The 17761-nt window shown below is 40.0% G+C and overlaps 2 protein-coding genes across 3 annotated transcripts; one reads left to right on the top strand and one right to left on the bottom strand.

Annotated features, from left to right (window-relative positions):
- Nucleotides 1-6: 6 nt before the first annotated feature.
- Nucleotides 7-8443, top strand: BLZF1 (basic leucine zipper nuclear factor 1). Of its 2 annotated transcripts, XM_030948504.1 has the most exons (7): nt 7-169; nt 1570-1626; nt 2940-3379; nt 4014-4213; nt 5749-5877; nt 6490-6709; nt 6890-8439. In XM_030948504.1, the coding sequence occupies exons 2-7, from the start codon at nt 1608-1610 to the stop codon at nt 7073-7075; spliced, it is 1194 nt and encodes a 397-aa protein (XP_030804364.1). In that variant the 5' UTR covers nt 7-169; nt 1570-1607; the 3' UTR covers nt 7076-8439. The 2 variants fall into 2 exon arrangements, with proteins under 2 accessions (XP_030804364.1, XP_030804445.1); XM_030948585.1 differs by lacking the exon at nt 1570-1626 and having other exon boundaries at nt 6890-8443.
- A 551-nt stretch (nt 8444-8994) lies between these two features.
- CCDC181 (coiled-coil domain containing 181) lies at nt 8995-17761 on the bottom strand. Its single transcript, XM_030948379.1, is given in 8 exon segments — nt 8995-9642; nt 9644-9761; nt 10338-10492; nt 11106-11252; nt 13208-13437; nt 13537-14047; nt 14568-14719; nt 17637-17761. Coding segments are annotated over 7 exon segments (1335 nt in total). The 5' UTR covers nt 14697-14719; nt 17637-17761; the 3' UTR covers nt 8995-9597.

Here is a 17761-nt window from a genome sequence, read left to right as displayed (position 1 = left end):
CCGCCCGCCGCCGGACGCGGAAGCCGCCGAGGTGACAACCGTGGGGGCTGTCGCGACATCGCTACTGCGGACCGGTCTGTCGGGGCCGGGGCAGGGGGCCCGGGGGGCTGAGGCTGGGCAGGCGGTGGCTGTGCGAGGCCCTGGATCCTGCAGATCGGCGTCCTGAGAGGTAATGATGCAAGCAGCGAGGGAGAGGGGACATGTTGAGAGGCTTAAGTGCTCCCGCACGTAACTGGCCAGATTGTAGCGTGAACTCCGAAGGAGCAGGATCACCGGCAGGTCGTGTCTGATGGAGCAGATAAGCCCAAAAGCTCCTAATCAGTCTTTCGTTGGGTATTCTTGCCTCTTCCTGAGCAGCTATGCTTTTATCCTCCTCGTTCTCATCAAGTAAATAGAGATCCTCAGTCAGAAGGAACGAACAACAGTGGTGATTAGCAGCTAATGCTATTAAGTAAGGAAACGCACAACTCCAGTTGTAGAAGCAACAGATGGTGAGACATCTCTGTGTCTGTAGTTTGACAAAGCTCAAGGACGAAAAGGCCCTTCTGTTAATCACAAAAGATAAACCTGCCTGACACAAAACAAATCTTTAGTCTAGAAACCCCGAAAGCAGCAGTGTGCTCACTGCTGCCATTTTCTTTTTAGGGCATAGAGCTGCTGCGATGGAAGTCAAAAAGTTGTAGTTAAACCATTTCAGTTATTGGTACAGGGAAAGGAAGCAAGGGCCCTGGGCATCTCCCTTGAGTAATGGGGAGAATCCTTTTTTTTCAGGGAAAAAAAAAAGCCAGCCAAACAAGATAGTATAATGATCTCAAAGGAACTTAGACCCTAGAAAAGAGGGATGAGTGACTTGTATAATTGAGAGTGGAAGGCTCTGTGGATGAATGTGTCAATGGTCAATACCTTTGGTGGATAAGGGAGAAAATGGCCAGGATGGTGGTTTGGGCCAAACTGGAGGTCAGCTTTTGTTGTTAGTTAAACTAACCATGTGCATCCCTCGGGGCACTGACTCCCTCTTTGACTGAGAATTGGCCCTATCAAAAAGGTTGTTTCAGCAAGCAGGACTGAAGGAATTGTGCAGCTGCCATTGTTTCCTCCTCACCTCTCCATTTGCTTGAAGCACAGCGTGGGATTTCCTTTTCTTGTGGTTCTGTGATTATTTTAGGTTATCTTGGCACAGTCATGCAGTTGTACTGTGGGAGTGTTACAGACTTTGAAAGGGTAAGATGGGGGCTCACTGAAAAAAAGAGGGAGGGAGACTAGAAAAAAAAAAGAGGAATGGAAACTAGAACAAGATGAAGAGCAATGCAAAGGAGTTGAAGTGCAGCTCTTGGTGAAAAAAGGACACAAGTGCCAGAAGACTCACAATCTTCTCCTTTTAACTCTGTGGGTTTTAGTGTAGTTTTTATAATTTTGTGTTTTCCCCATTTGTTTTGATGTGGATTTTTTCACTGTGCTACTGAACTGGAGTTTTGAGGTTTTACTAGAAAACAGGATAATCCAAGATTAACTGCTGCGGTTACCTTGCTAAAGATTTTTTTTTCGCTGCTCTCCTTATTTCTTCCTCAGACTTACCTAGTTAGGAAGAGCTGACTGCTAAAGAGAAAATGACATCTCTAGAAAAAGGTAGGTTGTTCATATGACATCTAAGCAGACTGGATTAAAAAAGTACTTTAACTGGAATTCTAAACAACAGTTACACTGTATACCAGGTTCCTTTCATTTAAACTTACTCCTTTTATGTAGCTATGAGGAAGTAGTTCTGTGACTTCATTATTGCAGTGAAAAGCAGAGCTGCCTGGATGGAACAGCAATTGAATGTAGTTTTTCTAATCCCCCTTGATATTGAAAAATAAGATTGTCATTGGTACTGTGATCTGTCTGTACACTTGTCTGACAGCCTTCTCTGGTATTTAGATCCTGTTGGTACTGATTCAGCAAACTTGAAAGTAAGGCAATTAATGGTGTTATTACAGCATTTTTGAAATCCATTAATATTTGGATAGAAGACACAAGCTCACATTACTGTCTGCAGTATGAGAAAAAAAAGCAGTATGTGTAGCCATGCCCTCAGAAACTTCGTATCTCTCACCCATTGTAAGGAAACAGTACTATAATAATTCATTCAGCTGAAAACTTGGTGGACTTAAATAAAATTAATTTCAGTAAATGTCATGTATATTGGGGACTATGGAGCAGAATGCAGCATTACTGGGAATGCTGGAGTCTGTAATTCAGAAGTGAGCAGGGCTGGGTTTTCTTAAACCTTCACTAGGGCAACTAAAATCTGTTAGTACTTAAAAGTCTGCTAAACTTCTTAAGGTGTCAGTAGCTGTCTGGGTAATAGCTGTTTTTCATTTTCTTCTTGCTTTTTAAATGAAACTGCTCTGATTCTGCCAGCTCCCAAAACCTGATTTTGTTTTCAGTTCATAAGTAATGTTGTCAAGAAATTTTTTTCCAGGAAAGCTCTTTTTTGTGTCTGCATTTAATCTTGTATGGCAGCAGCAAATTAAAATTAATGCAATTCAGATCAATGTTTGTGTCTTGTACTGCTGTTGTTAATGAGCAATGCACATTTGAGTAAGGGCTTACTGTGAGGGTGGTGAGACACTGGAACAGGGAAGTTGTGGATGCCCCATCCCTGGAAGTGTTCAAGAACAGGTTGGACAGGGCCCTGAGCAACCTGGTCTAGTGGAAGGTGTCCCTGCTTACAGCAGGGGTGTTGTAACAAGATAACCGTGAAGGTCCCTTCCAGTCCAAACCATTCTATGATTTTCTGACTTGTGCTTGATAATCACTGTTGCAATGGACTATTTGACACATGCAGCGTACAATTAAAATCTCCAACTTTGAAGTGCAGAAATTAAGGGAAGACTTACAATGACGCTATAACCAAGTGAAAGGTGGTAAACTTTTCCTCCACGATTTCTAAATTTCAGTTGATGATGCCTCAGCACCCATTCGAGGACCTGGAGATGGCATGGAAACAGAGCAAACAGCTGGAGCAGTGGAAGTAATCACTGGAGCCAACACTGCAAGCCATCACATCCACCACAGCCCCCATAAAAAGACAGCTTCTTCCCTGAGTCCTGGAGTTCTGCAGCTGGGGAAAGTACATGCAGATAAATCAGTGGAGATTGAAGCTATTCGAATATTAGTCCCCAAAGCAGCCATCACCCATGTTGTTCCAACTAAAAATGCTAAGGTAGCTAAATCTGTGGGACATAAAGGAGACACATTCCATCAGTCAGATGGAGCCACAGATCCCAAGAAAGAACAGATAGAGCTGAAAAATGCAATTGAAAAGCTAAAGAATTCAGAAAAGCGGTTGTTACAAGATAAAGAAGGTCTCTCTAATCAGCTGCGTATACAGACCGAGGTAAGAAGTTAAAGGTGTTTTCTCTCCCACAGCTGAACTGTTTTGGTTTGTAGAAGCAGTTTGTGAATGTGAGGAAAGAGAGCTGCTATGACACTCTAGCCTTGAAACAATTAAGTTCCCTTTTGAACTTACCAGCTAAGATATAGAGTAGAAGTACATCAAAGTATTCCAGTGCTGCTTCTCTGACAACAGATGAAAGAGTCAAAGACTTAGCTAGGAGAAACACACTAGATAGCTGCAGAGAAATGAATCTTTCATGAGGAAAGACTTTGCTCCTTAATCGCTAAATGGAAAGTGTTATGCCAACCGTAGAAAGGTTGACTATAACTTCCTACTTCATACACGTGTGGATGTCTTGTCTAACCCTTTGTTATCTTACCGATTCAGGAGTTGAATACTACTGAAACTTTTTTCCTGCAGTAGGCTTTCATTCTTCCTCTTTGACTGTTAGAATTTAAACAAGAAGTTGTTGGATGTACACTAGGCTCAAATAAATGTTTATGCTTGCCTGGATACATCCCATTCTGGAAAGAGAAAGACAATTTACTGTTAGCAATTTGCAATAAGTTGCATTGCATTCTCAAGAGTGTTTATTCTCTATTGATAGTTACAAGAGAGTCTGGTCTAATTCTAGGTCAATCGGGAGTTGAAGAAATTACTTGTTGCTTCTGTTGGGGATGATCTGCAGTATCACTTTGAACGGATGGCTCGTGAGAAGAATCAGCTCATCCTAGAAAATGAAGTCCTGGGCCGGAATATGTCTCAGTTGTCGGAACAGTTGGAGCGCATGTCTATACAATGTGATGTGTGGAGAAGCAAGTTCCTAGCAAGCAGGTATTCCCTCTCATGGAGCTGTCCTAACAGCATTCTCCTTCAGTCTTTCATCACATACACTCATTGCAGTGTGGTTTCGTATGCAGAGGACAGCCACAAGAGCCATAGTGATACCTACTGTGAAATCTGAGAATATAGGAAAGGTATAAAGAAAGTAAGCTCCTTGTAAATCTGAATAGTGCTGCTTTTCAGAGCTAATACAGTGAGTCCTAGCCCTCCCTAAAATCTCAACTACAGCTCTTGTCAAGAAAGCAAGAGAAGCTCTTAATTTTGATAAAAATGCATGCAGTTTAGGGTATAAAAATGTCTTCTAAGGCAGCTGACTTTTCTTACAGGTATTTAATTGATTTTCACCCCCACCCCCCAAGTATGGTACAGTCATCAATTTGAGAAGAAGCTGATGTGTTTAGGAGCTCTGCTTATAGTGAGTTAGCGATCTACTATAGAAGAAAAAGTACGGGGGCCTCTTTATTAAAAACTGGTGGTGTTACTGCTCAGGACGTTACTGTTACTTCTTTAACCATAAAAGCAGGTCTGAAAGTCAAAATCTCATTTGACAGTGACTTTAAACTTGCTTAGTTGTCTTACCAGATCTGTAAATAGTGTTCTAGGATTTTTAATTTTCTACTGTACTTGGATATAACTGACTGAATTATGATGCTTAATGCATATGATAAAAGACCTTACTGCTCGAAGGAAATGGCAATAGAATAGTGTCTCCTCCCTTTAATTTGCTGGAGAAGTTTCAGCATATGGGGTGAATGGTAACTTCTGTAACATATGGGGTGTAACGGTAATTGTAAGTCTTAGCAAGAGTTACTAGGTAAACTTGGGGGTTTTTTAACATTATGAGGAGCTCTGACATCAGAGCTGTGAGTCTCAGCAGTGTGGTTGAAGTAACACTCTTCAATATTGTAACATTCTGGTTCATTTTTATCTCCTATTTCTAACTGGTAGTTATTTAAATGTCATTCTGGTTTTTGCATTTGGAATATCACAGGCATTTGAAATGCCTGCTGGAGGGGTAGTGCCAAGCCTCATGGCATAGCAAATGTGACAACAGCTGTCTCCTTTGTAGCTCTTAAACACTCATATCTGGCATCTGGTGATTGCCCCTGAGTAGGGCAAAGAGGTAAATGGATGCAGTCTATAGCCATAGCTTCCATTTTTAGAGAAGAGTGAACAGATGTGATTACAACATACTTGTGAGAATTGTTAATAAAAGAAAAATGTATTTAGCTTTTTCTTTCGCAGGAACCTTGTCAATGTACACTTTCTCAAGGTATTTTGAAATGTCTGTTATTAGATTTATATTAAGTGACCTAAGATTGTTTAAACTCGGTCAAAACATAATCTTGCACTGGTGTTGGCTGTAGTTGAACAGAAATTATTCTTAATTAAGTTGATATAGGCTCTGCACGGGAGAGGGGACAGAGAACAGCAGACAGTTTGAGCAGACAAATTATGGTCTGTAATAGAAAAAAGTGACTTTCAAGCTGTTCACTTGCACTACTGACTGGAGATTTCCTTTGCAGGGTGATGGCTGATGAACTGACCAATACCAGAGCAATTCTTCAGCGCCAAACCAGGGATGCACAAAGTGCAATCCAGGACTTGCTGAATGAACGCGATCAGTTCCGTCAAGAGATGATTGATACACACAAGTATGATTTTTCCAATCCAGACTACCTTTGTGCAAACTTCATTTTTGTCAGTTTATTTTAGGCTAGAGGAGAATCAAATAACTTTCCCTTCTTCCTGTGATATTCAACAAAAATCAGTTAATGCTGATGTATAGTATGGTCACTTTCCAGTCTTAGAGCTGAAAGAGCAAAAATAATAGAATACTTGCTTCATTCTCTAGAGGTCTGAGGTCTTAAGGGTAATAAACTATGGAACTGACATCCCTTACATCCTCAGGCTTTCTTTCTTTAATCACTTACTGACTTGATGTCAAGTCTTCTCTGTTTCCTCGCAAAATATCAAAGAAGTGATTCTTCTACCTACATGGACTTTACAGTGCTTATTCTGCCAGATGTCAAATAAGTGTTCCCAGGATTAATCACCTGTGTTGGTGAGGCCTTGCCTTGGAGAATAGCCCATAGCCCATTTGTCTCCTTGTTCTTAAACACTTTTTTTGGTCTATTTCTTTGGTTTAAGATTTAGCTTATGCAGTAAGCCTTGGGAAGAGATGATTCCTCTGAAGTATGCTGTGTGCTGGTTATACAATATAGAATACAAACCCTACTAGCAGTGCTTCTTTTCTTTCTGCACAGGCTGCTGGAAGAGCTCATGGTCTCTCTTCAGTGGGGGAGACAACAGACATACTATCCTAGTGCCCAGCCTTTCACTACAACAGAGCTAGCAGCTGTGAATTGTAAGCTAGCCAAAGCTGTAAGCTCACATCTTCTAGGAAATGTTGGCACTAACAGTCCAAAAAAGACTTCAACAGCTGTGGAGTTTTGCAATACCCCTGCTGAGAAAATGGCTGAAATGGTAAGAGCTCTTGATGCATGTTAATCTTTATATTGAAGTTCGGAGTAAACAGATGTTTCATTTTCATGTTGGAAAAAAGATGACAAATGGCTTTTGAGCAGAAATCCTAGCTGTTAAGAGAAGGAAAAAGCACATTAAATTGTATAAAAGTATTTTCAGTGTCAATTTTTCCATCCTTAGATGCTATGTGTACTGGATCCAGCTGCACATCCAGAAACATCAACAGAAGTTTCTTTTTCTGAGACTTCTCCATCTTCTTTCCTTTCCACAAAGAAAAGTATTGGAAGGTTTCACCCATATACAAGATATGAAGATATCACCTTCAATTGTTGCAATCATTGTCAAGGAGAGCTGATAGCCCTTTAAAAGCCCAGCCAAGGCAGCTGCACATGCATTCTTTCTGAAGAATTACACTAGTTGATGTTCAGCAGGCTTCCCTTTGTCCTTTTTCCATAATGGGTGGGTTTCGCATTGGAAATTATGCAGTTTCTGCTTCTCTACCTCATGAAGTTAGGGATTGACAGGATTTCCATAGTCTCTGGGATGCTTCTACCACTTCTCAATGGGGAAAGCTACTTATTTTCTTATACAAAGGCAAGACAAAAAACATTATGCTGGTCCAATTTATAGAGCATAGAGATGCTCTTGACTATTTGACATTTATAGTCTTATTAGCAAATCTTAATGAATTTCCCTTTAGAGGGAGACAGAAGTGTAACCGTACCAAAGCAAATGAAGTGCTGATCAGTTATGTCTAAATTTAAAAATAAAGTAATGGTAAATGGTTTTTAATTTTAGCCAAGGTGATGAACGGCCCTCAAGTCTATGTACTACCTTTTAAATTTAGTTATAAAAAGGCGTATGTGCAATGATTCTTCATAGCTGTAAGTTCTGAAAGCAAGAGTATATACAATGTCAGCCCTCCTGTCAAGAAGGAGATAAAGCTTGAATGAACTCTAGCTATAATATATAAGTAGTAACTGCTTTCAAGTGGGTTTTAGAAAACTCTGTGGGGTGAGGTTTTTCTTGTGTTGCCATAGAGCTCAAATAATGGCTTTTCCATTGTTTCAGCTTCTAGAGTGAAGTTGCTGCATAGCTGATCCTCAGCAAGGGCAGACTGACATACTTCCTTTAGTACACAGTATTGAATTCTGGCCTGGCATTAGGACTCAGTCCTTGCCCAAGGTCTTCCTGAGTATTATGGGAAGGTGAAGACAAGCACTAAGTTTGCATAGGTACTGTTAAAAAAAAGTATTTTTTTACTTGTATGATTTTATAATCTTGACATAGATTTGAAGTTCTTGACATAGGTTTTGAAGAGAACTTTTAGGAGACAATCTGCTAAATCCAAAGAAGCCTATTTAAGTTCCTTAGTTTGACCCCCAAATTTACCATATGAAGCTGTCTAGTTTAGGGAAAAGGTTTCTGAAATGTTTGCTTTTACCCAGTTTTCCTTTGAATCTCATACCCAGGATCAGGATATGTAAGCTGTAAGTTCTTGCTGTTGCTGCTTCTGATTTGGTTTACATGAAGAAAGCTACAATAAACTTCCTTTGCTTGCTTTCAAGCTGTAATTCTGGATTTAATGAAATCACATTTCTGACCCTGATTTCTCTGTAGCATAAATGGAACTATATGACATTGAATTGTAAAACTCTTCACTCTGCTGGTGTGAGGCACTGAACAGAGAAGCACCTCTTTTGTAGTTTTCTACAATTAGGGAGATGGTGTGTGTGAACCTTTGCAAACATTCCTCCTGAATTTGCTTGCTAGACACAGAAAGCTCTTTGTGCCTTTGGTGTCAGGGAAAGGTACTGGGAGGAGGAAGGCACCTGTTACTTACATGTCCCATGAGCATGTGAAATTTTCATTTTGTGTCCATGCTTGCTCTCTATGCTGGCAAAAGCTGCAACAGAGCAGCCTCCAGTCCAACACCAGTGCTCTCGATATGCCTGTAACTAGCCCCAAAAATAACCGAGAAAAATACTACCAGCAAATCAGCTTTGCATCTACTACACTTCTGTCTGCTGCAGTACTCCCAGAAAACACTGAATGTTGAAAAATTTAAAAGCAATGCCAGGATCATGAAATCTGTTGAGGCATACAGCTGGACAGAATGCTCTTCTTCATTCACTAACTTTATGATTTCATGAGTAATTTTGGCATGATCTCTATCAAGAGTTCACAATTTAGCTGGGTAAGGTGATGTACTTTGGTAAATTTATTATAATAAACATCAACATTTATATAAGGATCCTAGCTTCCTTACTACTGGAAAAAGGTCATAATTTGCACAAGCTTTTAATTCCATGGAATAGAAAACTACTGAATATGACTCACAGAAGTAAGTTTCAAAACCTGTTGCATGATCACCTACACATTAGTCTTCAATCACCACTTTCCAGAAACCTAAAAGAACACAATTCTCTGGTCTAGAGTTGGTCAACAGATCAATAGGAAGTGGTACAAGAAACATCATTTTCCAACAATATAACACCTTGCACAGTCTTAATCACTAGCAGCATCAAACAGCAATATTAATCCACCAAAAATTCAACATTTTACACAGTAGCCTGCATCCAGGAATCCATGATGAGTATAAAGTGCCTTTTAAAGAAGGGAATGTGTATTTGCCACCCTCATTTATACATCTTGCACTCATTTTGATTTGGTTAAACCAAGAAGATCCCTGAGTTATGCATTAAAGCAGGCTTTTTGACTAAATTACAAATAAATAGATAGTAAAATCATTGTCACTGAAGGTAATTGTTAAACTTGCTTGAAAGCTTTAAAAACACCACAAAAAGTCAGTAGCTGTAAAGGGCAAAAAATCAAGCCGTAAAAATTAAGAAGATTGTCACCAAGAACTCTGTGGCTACATCAAATTTTCAACTGTAATGATCTGAGAAACAAAAGATTTCGGGCTCTGAATTAAACATAGTGGATGTTCCGCGTTTGTCTTGCTCTTCTGGCTTCTAATCTAAGCTGCCTGGCTCTCTCCTTAGCAGCTAGTTCTGCTGCTTGTTTCTCTTCTCTCTTCCTTCTCAGCCAGCTGTGGAGAGAGAAAGGGGACCAGAAGTACTGGCAGTTGTAATTTCAAGCTTTACATTATCCATTCAAAGGAGATTTGTCCCCCACTTAACTGTAGCCCACCATGTCTTGTAGGGTGAAGTTGGGTGTCATGGCTGAGACAGTCTAAAAGCCTGCCATACCCAAACATAGGAAGCACTACTTTCCCACCCCAATTCCCCTCCTTCTGTAGCCATCTTTACCTCCCCCCTTTTGTTAAACTGGATTAGCTTTATGCTCATTTCTTGGACTGAATCAACCCAAGGTTGCTCCAGAACAGGCAACAAGGGTTAGAGGAGAAGATCCCTTTTTTAGCAAAAGTAATTAGCTCTTTTCAGCTCAGGTTCTGACAAATAATTTCACAGCAGTGAACAAACAACATCAAGGAACTGATATATTTTTGTTAGGGTAAAAGTTTAAAAGGCCATATTCATATGAAAAAAACCCCTCCAAAACAACAAAGACTTCAATAGCAAAGATGTACCATAAGATAGCTACAGTTTGAGATGATAGACTACAAAAGTTTCAAATGTGGTCTCTTAGGAAGGACCCTACTCACTCTCTAAAAGCTCTGTCGCAATCCTCTGGGCTTGGATAAAAGGCCACTTCTTCAGTTTGGCGTCTCAAGACTTCTATCCGTCTTTCTCTCACGTATTGTTGGTGCTTTTTTTTAAGCCATAAACTGTAGGCTTCTTCTGGATCCCTGTGCACCTCCTAATTAATAAAAAGACATGTACACACAAGGGTTATCAGTAAATAACCTTTATCATAATCTCATTATAATAGGTTTTTTTGTATTCTGCCGGCATCTCCCCTCCATGAAACACACTTCATAAACACACTAGAGCATATGCTAATCTGGCATAGAATATATACATGAGCAAGCATTCAAAGCCCCATGTTAAAAAAAGTACTGAATTTAGATTTTCCTTTAGAACAGCATCTGAATCTCCAGGTTTTGATTGGGTCATGCACATTAACTGCTTACTAAAAAGTTCTGATGGCAAGAAACACACTCCAAGTAGTCTTCTCACTGCTTGCTCACTCAGGGCTCAATCAAGGCTTTCTCCTGGTATATGGGAGCATCACTGTATCCCCTGTGATTTTATAGTTAAGTTCATGTGTGCTGCTTCTACACTGCAAGCCACTCTGCTAAGCAGATCAGTCATAAACCTGCAGGTCTACCTCTTCACTGAAAACAATGCAACAAGAACATTTCCCATTGCTGTAAATTTTCATACACTTAGCTAAGAAGGCAAGTTTAGAATTTGGCTTTCCTATTTAACAAAGCACTATAGATCCCAGTTCCAGATTAGGAAGACCTTACTTTGATCCTCAGCTCTTCCAGCCGCTTTGCACGACGAATTCGCTTTTCTTGTTGCACCTGTTCTTTCTTCTTTTGTAACCAAGCTTTAAAAACTATTTCGTTCTGTCTTTTCCTCATTTCTTCTAGTTCCTTGTTCTTTTCTTCTTCCTTAGGTGAAAGGAAAACTGAATAAACTTTGTTTTTAAGAGAAAGATCTTAATTTGCAAAGACTGTTGCAGGCAATAAGTAAGCCATTTGAATTGCATGAGACACACACTAAAATACAGACGAAACAAGAATACTCAAAAGCTGCATCACAGCTGATAAAACATTTAGGAAGAAATTGCTTGGAGCACTTCTGCTTGTGATATATTCAGACACTTTCAGTCTAGTCCTTTTTGTGATTACCTCCATTTCCATGACACCTCTTGACTCACAGACATTCAAATAGCATCAGGCAAAAACTCTTAAAATTAAGTCTGCCCAATATCTCTAGTTAGCTTAGAATCACTTTAAATGGATAAATTTTAAAAATAAATGCAGCTCTCCGGCTTGATGGACCACTGAACCCTAAAGGATATTTAGCAACACATGGATTGCAGGCACTACCTTATTTATAAGGACCTTTTTTGGACATGAAGTTGCAATGTATTTACTTAAGGAGTATTAATAGCTTCAGGCTTTTTTCAAGTGTACAAAATTATATTTACAAAATTGAGAAGAGTTTCTTTTACTTATTAATTACATTTTAGTTAAGTATCTACAAGGAAGTGAAAAAGTTTCAATTAATGCTCCAGAAAGCTGATTAGGACATTTTTTACCAGGATTTACTCTCTTTGACACAAAAGATATAAACCCAACTCATTTCAATACTTCGAGAAATCTAATATTGCAAATACATGATGTTCCTCCCACCTACACACAACTTCCTTATATCCTCCAAACTTACCACTTCTAATTTACTGGAATGAAAGAAACACCACCAAAATGAAGCAGATAGATTCTAGTAAAGTCAAGAAATGTTTAATGTCTGTGAAATCTATCACAGAATGGAAGAATTCCGTTCCAGAATGAAGAAATAAGGTAACACATCCTTACTTTTCCATAATTCAGCCAACAAAGGAAGAAACTTAGCACACGCTGTTAGGAAAATAACCTTCCTTCCCCTCACTACCCTACATTTTACATTAAATATACAGAGCATGTTTTCAAGAGATCTAGTCTTGTGTGCGCAAAAAAAACACTTCAATTGCTCATCAGATTTCATACCCCTCATTACTAAACTGAGCCTCAGCAACCTTTTCAAATAAAGCAGGCTAGAGCTCTTTCCACAGATAGAAAGTAACCTTGGAAGCTACTTAGTCAGCTTAATTAGTACATCATGGCAGATAAAAATGGCAGATGCTTCATGCTCCTTTTATAGAGTAACACACATAGCAAGTTACCTTTTTGTAATTGTATCATTATAATGCAAAAAGAAGAAAAAAAATCAACATTTTTTAACTCTCTGGTAAAGATTTCTGAAGTCCTCATTACAGCTGTCAGAGGCTGACTATCATTTTTTTTTCTGTGTAATGAACTGAGAAAGAATTAAAAGGGTTCTTACAGTCACTCTGCTATGTAAATGGTATATTATGACTGAACACTCTCCCATGTGATAATTGCCCAATCCATACTTCTTGAGTACCCAGATGTGCCCCAGCCTTACTGTGGTTAATATAAAATTCCTGCAATGCAGTATAATATGTGCAGATGTGACACCATGCGCTATATTCCATAAAGTGTGGGACTGTAAGAGAACCTAGGTAGAGAGAGAGCCAAGAAGCAAAAGCAGTAAGAAAACTATAACAGAAGAAGGCCCATTTATGAAGGATGTATTAAACAAATACTTCATTTCTCCTCTGAGCAAGGCATGGTCCTATGCCACTCTGGGAAAGGAGCTTTGAAAGATTCTATACAAACCCCAGAGAACTATTGTTTTTATTATTGTTGTTGTTACTACTACAACTATTATTGCTGCCTCTTTTATCAAGGAAGAATGGTGTAAATAGCCTGAGCACATGGTCTTTGTGGAGCAGAAGAATAGGATGGTCACTGTGATTTATTTTTCTCTATATATTTACCTGTCTCTTCAGTCTTTCTTTCCTCAGTTCTATCTGCCTCCTTAATTCTTTTTGTCTGGGAGTAAGAGTGTAAGTGGAGCTTTTCACGGGTATGTTTGCAGACTCAGTCTTCTGTTTTCCCAGATCTTTTGCACCATTCAAAGCAGAATCTGGCTGCTGCTTAGAGTCAGATGGAGGCATTTCTTCCGCTTGAGTGGCAGTGGGTTCTGAAGTCTGTTGAGTTTCAATATCTGTAAAATAAACACTTATTGGGGCCAAAATACCCTGGCTTTCAATATCACATAAACTTGAGAGTTCAAACTTTCCATCTTTTTCAACTAGAACTTTACCATTTGTCCTCTCCTCATGTGAGCCAGCACGTCCTGAAAGTGATGTGCTTTTCTGTCCCTTGTCAGAAATATTCAGCTGAGACAGCCCATCTGAAACGTCTCCTCTTGCAAGGTCAGTTTTACCAACTTCAGCACCTTTTGGACGAAGATCGACCTCATCCACAAATTTTAATTTCCGTTCTCTTTTTTCATCCACAGGAGCCTGATTTTCCAGCTCTTTGTTGGCTTCTTCAATCTTTTCCAAGACATAACGCTTTATTTCTTCATCCTCTCCCTCATCCAGTTCCTGCTCATTTTCCAGCTTGGATTCCTGGATAGAGCTTTCTCTCTCAGCATCAGATCCATGGTCGTCCTGTTCAATATCTGCCCCAGATTGCAAATACTTTTCATTAGAGTATAATACTTTCACATTTACATCTGCCTCTGAAAGCTGATCTAGATTTTCTTTCATTTCTTCATTGTCTTCCTTAAGAGTTTTTGTTTCAACATCCTCTTCCTTTTCTTCAGGATTCTAAAAAAATTAAAATAAACTAGTCTTTTCTCTCAACAAAAGAAGAGCTATCAAAGAAAGAGGAAAGAAACAGTGAGAGAGAAGAGCAGTACAAACAATCTGCATTCTAAACCAGGTTGTCAAATAGTGCACATCATAACTAACAGCTTTTTTGGCACTAACAAGTCTCTTCATTTTCTTCATGTTCACATTCACACAAAGTTTAACTAACCAGTAAAGTGATTAGTGACAGCATAAAACTGCAATGGGTGTTATACAAACAGTTAACAGAACACAGAAGTACTTTTGAAAAAAAAGTAACATTTTCAATGAACACTGAATTTTTTGCTTGACAGATATTAGAACCAAACTAACCACTTTGCTGAAATGTTTTTCACTATAAAGCCAAATAACTTTCCTTGTCAAAATTCAGTGAATGCACCTACACATTTCACGCAATACTGAATTTGTGCCTATGATTCCAAATATTACTAAATTTTGTCTCCTAAATAACACAACTAGTATTTAACATAACAAATACCTCTTTTTCACCAGGGTTTTGTTTTTCTTCTTCATCAGTTAGGCATTCCGTGTCTTTTTCAAAATCATCCTCATATTCTGCATTTTCTGTTGAATCACCCACATCTCCTTGAGCTTCCTTTTCACTCATTTTGATGATGTGTTAGAGTAATACTACAAAAAGGAGAGGGAATAAAACATTTTCAAACTCTAGTGACACCCACATCCAAGCTGTGAGCAGTATTAATACAAGCATGTTAGACAGTGCCACAGCACCTCAGGACTAAGGATCACCAATGGCTCATAAACATGACTGGTTTTGGCCTTTCCAGCTCTGGCTACTGGAAGAAAGTTTGAGTTAAAGCAATTCAAGGGGATTTAATGTCTCTGACAGAGCTTAAACAAGAACTCATGATCTCTTAACAGTTAGCCTTGGGCTTGGACAAAGAGACCACTATTTTATGCTAGCTAGAAGTGCTACAAACTTCTTGCTTGTATCTTACCTTGTTTATATCTTAACTTGTTTAAATCCAGTATAACTTTAAACACTCATTAACCTGTTAATCAGGCTGGATATAATCATGCTCATGACAAAACTGAAGATGAGCCACTATAAGGACTGAATCTTCTAAAAAATCTTTGTACTGCATAGCACACAGGTGCCACCAGCTCCTGAGGGACTGCCTAATTGCCAGTGCTTGGTGCTTCAGGCAGACTGCCTGCTGCCCCTCAGCTCAGCTCTCTCAGTACAAAGCATCTAAGATGCAAAAGTTTAAAGATGCGGACACACTCACAAGCCTAGAGAGCTGATTCTGCTCTGTTTATAGCTTTAGCCCCTCATCATTCCTTCAATAATTTCTTTTTACAAAAGCAGCACAGAAGAAGAAAACATCAATTATTCAACTTTCCTGTTCTTTTTGTACCATCTGCTGTAGGCTGGAAGGTGCCACTTCTATGTGTCTCTAGGAGGATTAATCTGTGTCATTTTCAATATACCAAAGATCATGACTGTTGTGACAGAACAAGGAGTAATGGGTACAAATTGAAAGAGGGGAATTTTAGGTTAGATATTAGGATGAAATTCTTTGCTGTTTCGGTGGTAAGTCACTGGAACAGGTTTCCCAGGGAAACTGTGGCTGCTCCATTCCTGAAAGTCTTCAAGACCAGGTTGGATGGTGCTTTGAGCAACCTGGTCTAGTAGAAGGTGTCCCTGCCCATGGCAGGAAGGTCACAATTTGATGAGGTCCATTCCAACCCCTTAACATTCTGTGATGATGTGGCAAGACAACATGGGGTGTAAGGGAGAGCTCTGACTCTGGTTTGCCCTAGAACAGCAAGATAGCTCTTGCTGTGTGACTGTCCTGCCCTTCCGGACAAGAATCACAGAATCAGAGAATCAACAAGGGTTGCACCTGAACTGTCAAATCCGTCTGTGCATTTTGTAAAATACCCTTCATCCAGCAGATGTTGCTTAAATTATTCCAAGCTTTTGTTTTGAGTTCTGATGAGCATCTCTGAGTTCTCATTTATTCTCAGGAACACCAGCTCTGCTCTTTAGAACTCAATATTTCATGCTGGTAAAGAGTGATGTTCTTTTAAGCCTCAAAGATTAGTCAAGATTTGGTTTGGAGTGGTAATAAAGCTGGGCATTTGCTGCAAAATTGTTTGTATAGAAACTTTTAAAAGCTCTTTGTTTTCTCTGATCCATATGTTGTTCAAGAAAATCTGTCAGTTTTTTCACTTCTTTTTAGCTACCACTTGTCACTGGAATCACTCATTCACACTAGATTTCACAGAATTTAAACTTTAAGAGCTCATCCAGACTGTTGCCTTGGCTTTCCACACTATATATCTATTTCCATCATGTTTTTCCTGCACCACCTCATATGACACGTAATGATTTTTGCTGGGAAATGCCCTTTCCTTAACAAATATTATTGGTTTGGGTGATGACATACCTGGGATCTTAGTGGAGATTACTTTGCTCTAGTGCATATTCAGCACAAAAGAACTATTTCTCTGTGATTTCATTATTATGATAGGCAGATACAAAAGCTGCCCAGATGAAATGTGCCTTTAAAAAACATGTTCACATCAGTCTGTGGCACTCAATACAAACACATTGAACATGCTGCTTAATTCATTTAGGTGAAGTGTAAATAATGGGGAGCAGCATAAAAATCAATTTCTTCTGTTGTAAGATAAAGTAGCCATGGCTGAAGAGAGAACTTCCAATTCAATGACTTGTTTCATAGAATCATAGAATGTTAAGGGGTTGGAATGAACCTTAACATCATCTAGTCCCAACTCCCCCTGCCATGGGCAGGAACACGTCCCACTAGACCAGGTTGTTCAAAGCCCCATCCAGCCTGGCCTTGAACACTTTTCATGATGGGGCATCCACCATCTTCCTGGCAATCTGTTCCAATGTCTCAACACCCTCACAGTAAAGAATTTCTTCCTTTTATTTAACCTAAATTTCCCCTCTTTCAGTCTGTACTCATTTCCCCTTGTCCTGCCACTGCAGTTCATGACAAGGACTCCCTCTCCGGCTTCCCTGTGGGTCCCTTCAGGTACTGGAAGGTTGTAATGAGGTTCCCACACAATTTCCTCTTCTCCAGGCTGAGCAGCCCCAACATTCCCAGCCTGTCTCCACAGGGGAAGTGCTGCCATCCTCTTACCAACCTCGTGGCCTCCTCTAGACTTGTTCCAACAGTTCCATATCCTTCTTATGCAATGTCCTTCTGGTACCTTAGGGGCACCAGAAAATCCTGAATCAGCTCCTATTTTATTTTGGATATTATGAAGTAAAGGGACTCAGCATTAAGAGGGACCGAAAGTATTCAGAAAAATCTCAAATCTTCATTTACACCTGCTTCTGTTCTACTTGGGGTGTGCCTGTGGAGAGTGCGCGCTGTGACCATTTGTTCTGCACGGCTTAGTAACATCTCGCGGTTATACTCAGGCACAGCCACAACAAAAGGCGGGACAGAGCGACGGATTTCTGTCTCTTTGTCCTGCACTAAAACATACACGCATACACAGATCCACGAACCCGAACTCCACGCGAGGCGGTGGGGTACGTCCTCACCAGCATTCCCTGCTCCTCTGGGACACGCCGGCGCCGCTGCTCCCGGCCGGGGACGAGGAGCTGCCGCCGCCGGGCGTTGCGGTTGCCGTGGCAGCGGCGGAACCGCACAGCGCCACGGCGGCTCC

The sequence above is a fragment of the Camarhynchus parvulus genome, chromosome 1 (genome assembly GCF_901933205.1).
Source record: "Camarhynchus parvulus chromosome 1, STF_HiC, whole genome shotgun sequence".
Taxonomy (NCBI): Eukaryota; Metazoa; Chordata; class Aves; order Passeriformes; family Thraupidae; genus Camarhynchus; species Camarhynchus parvulus.
Note: the sequence above shows the minus strand (reverse complement) of the source record. Positions and strands in the feature narration are given on the sequence as shown.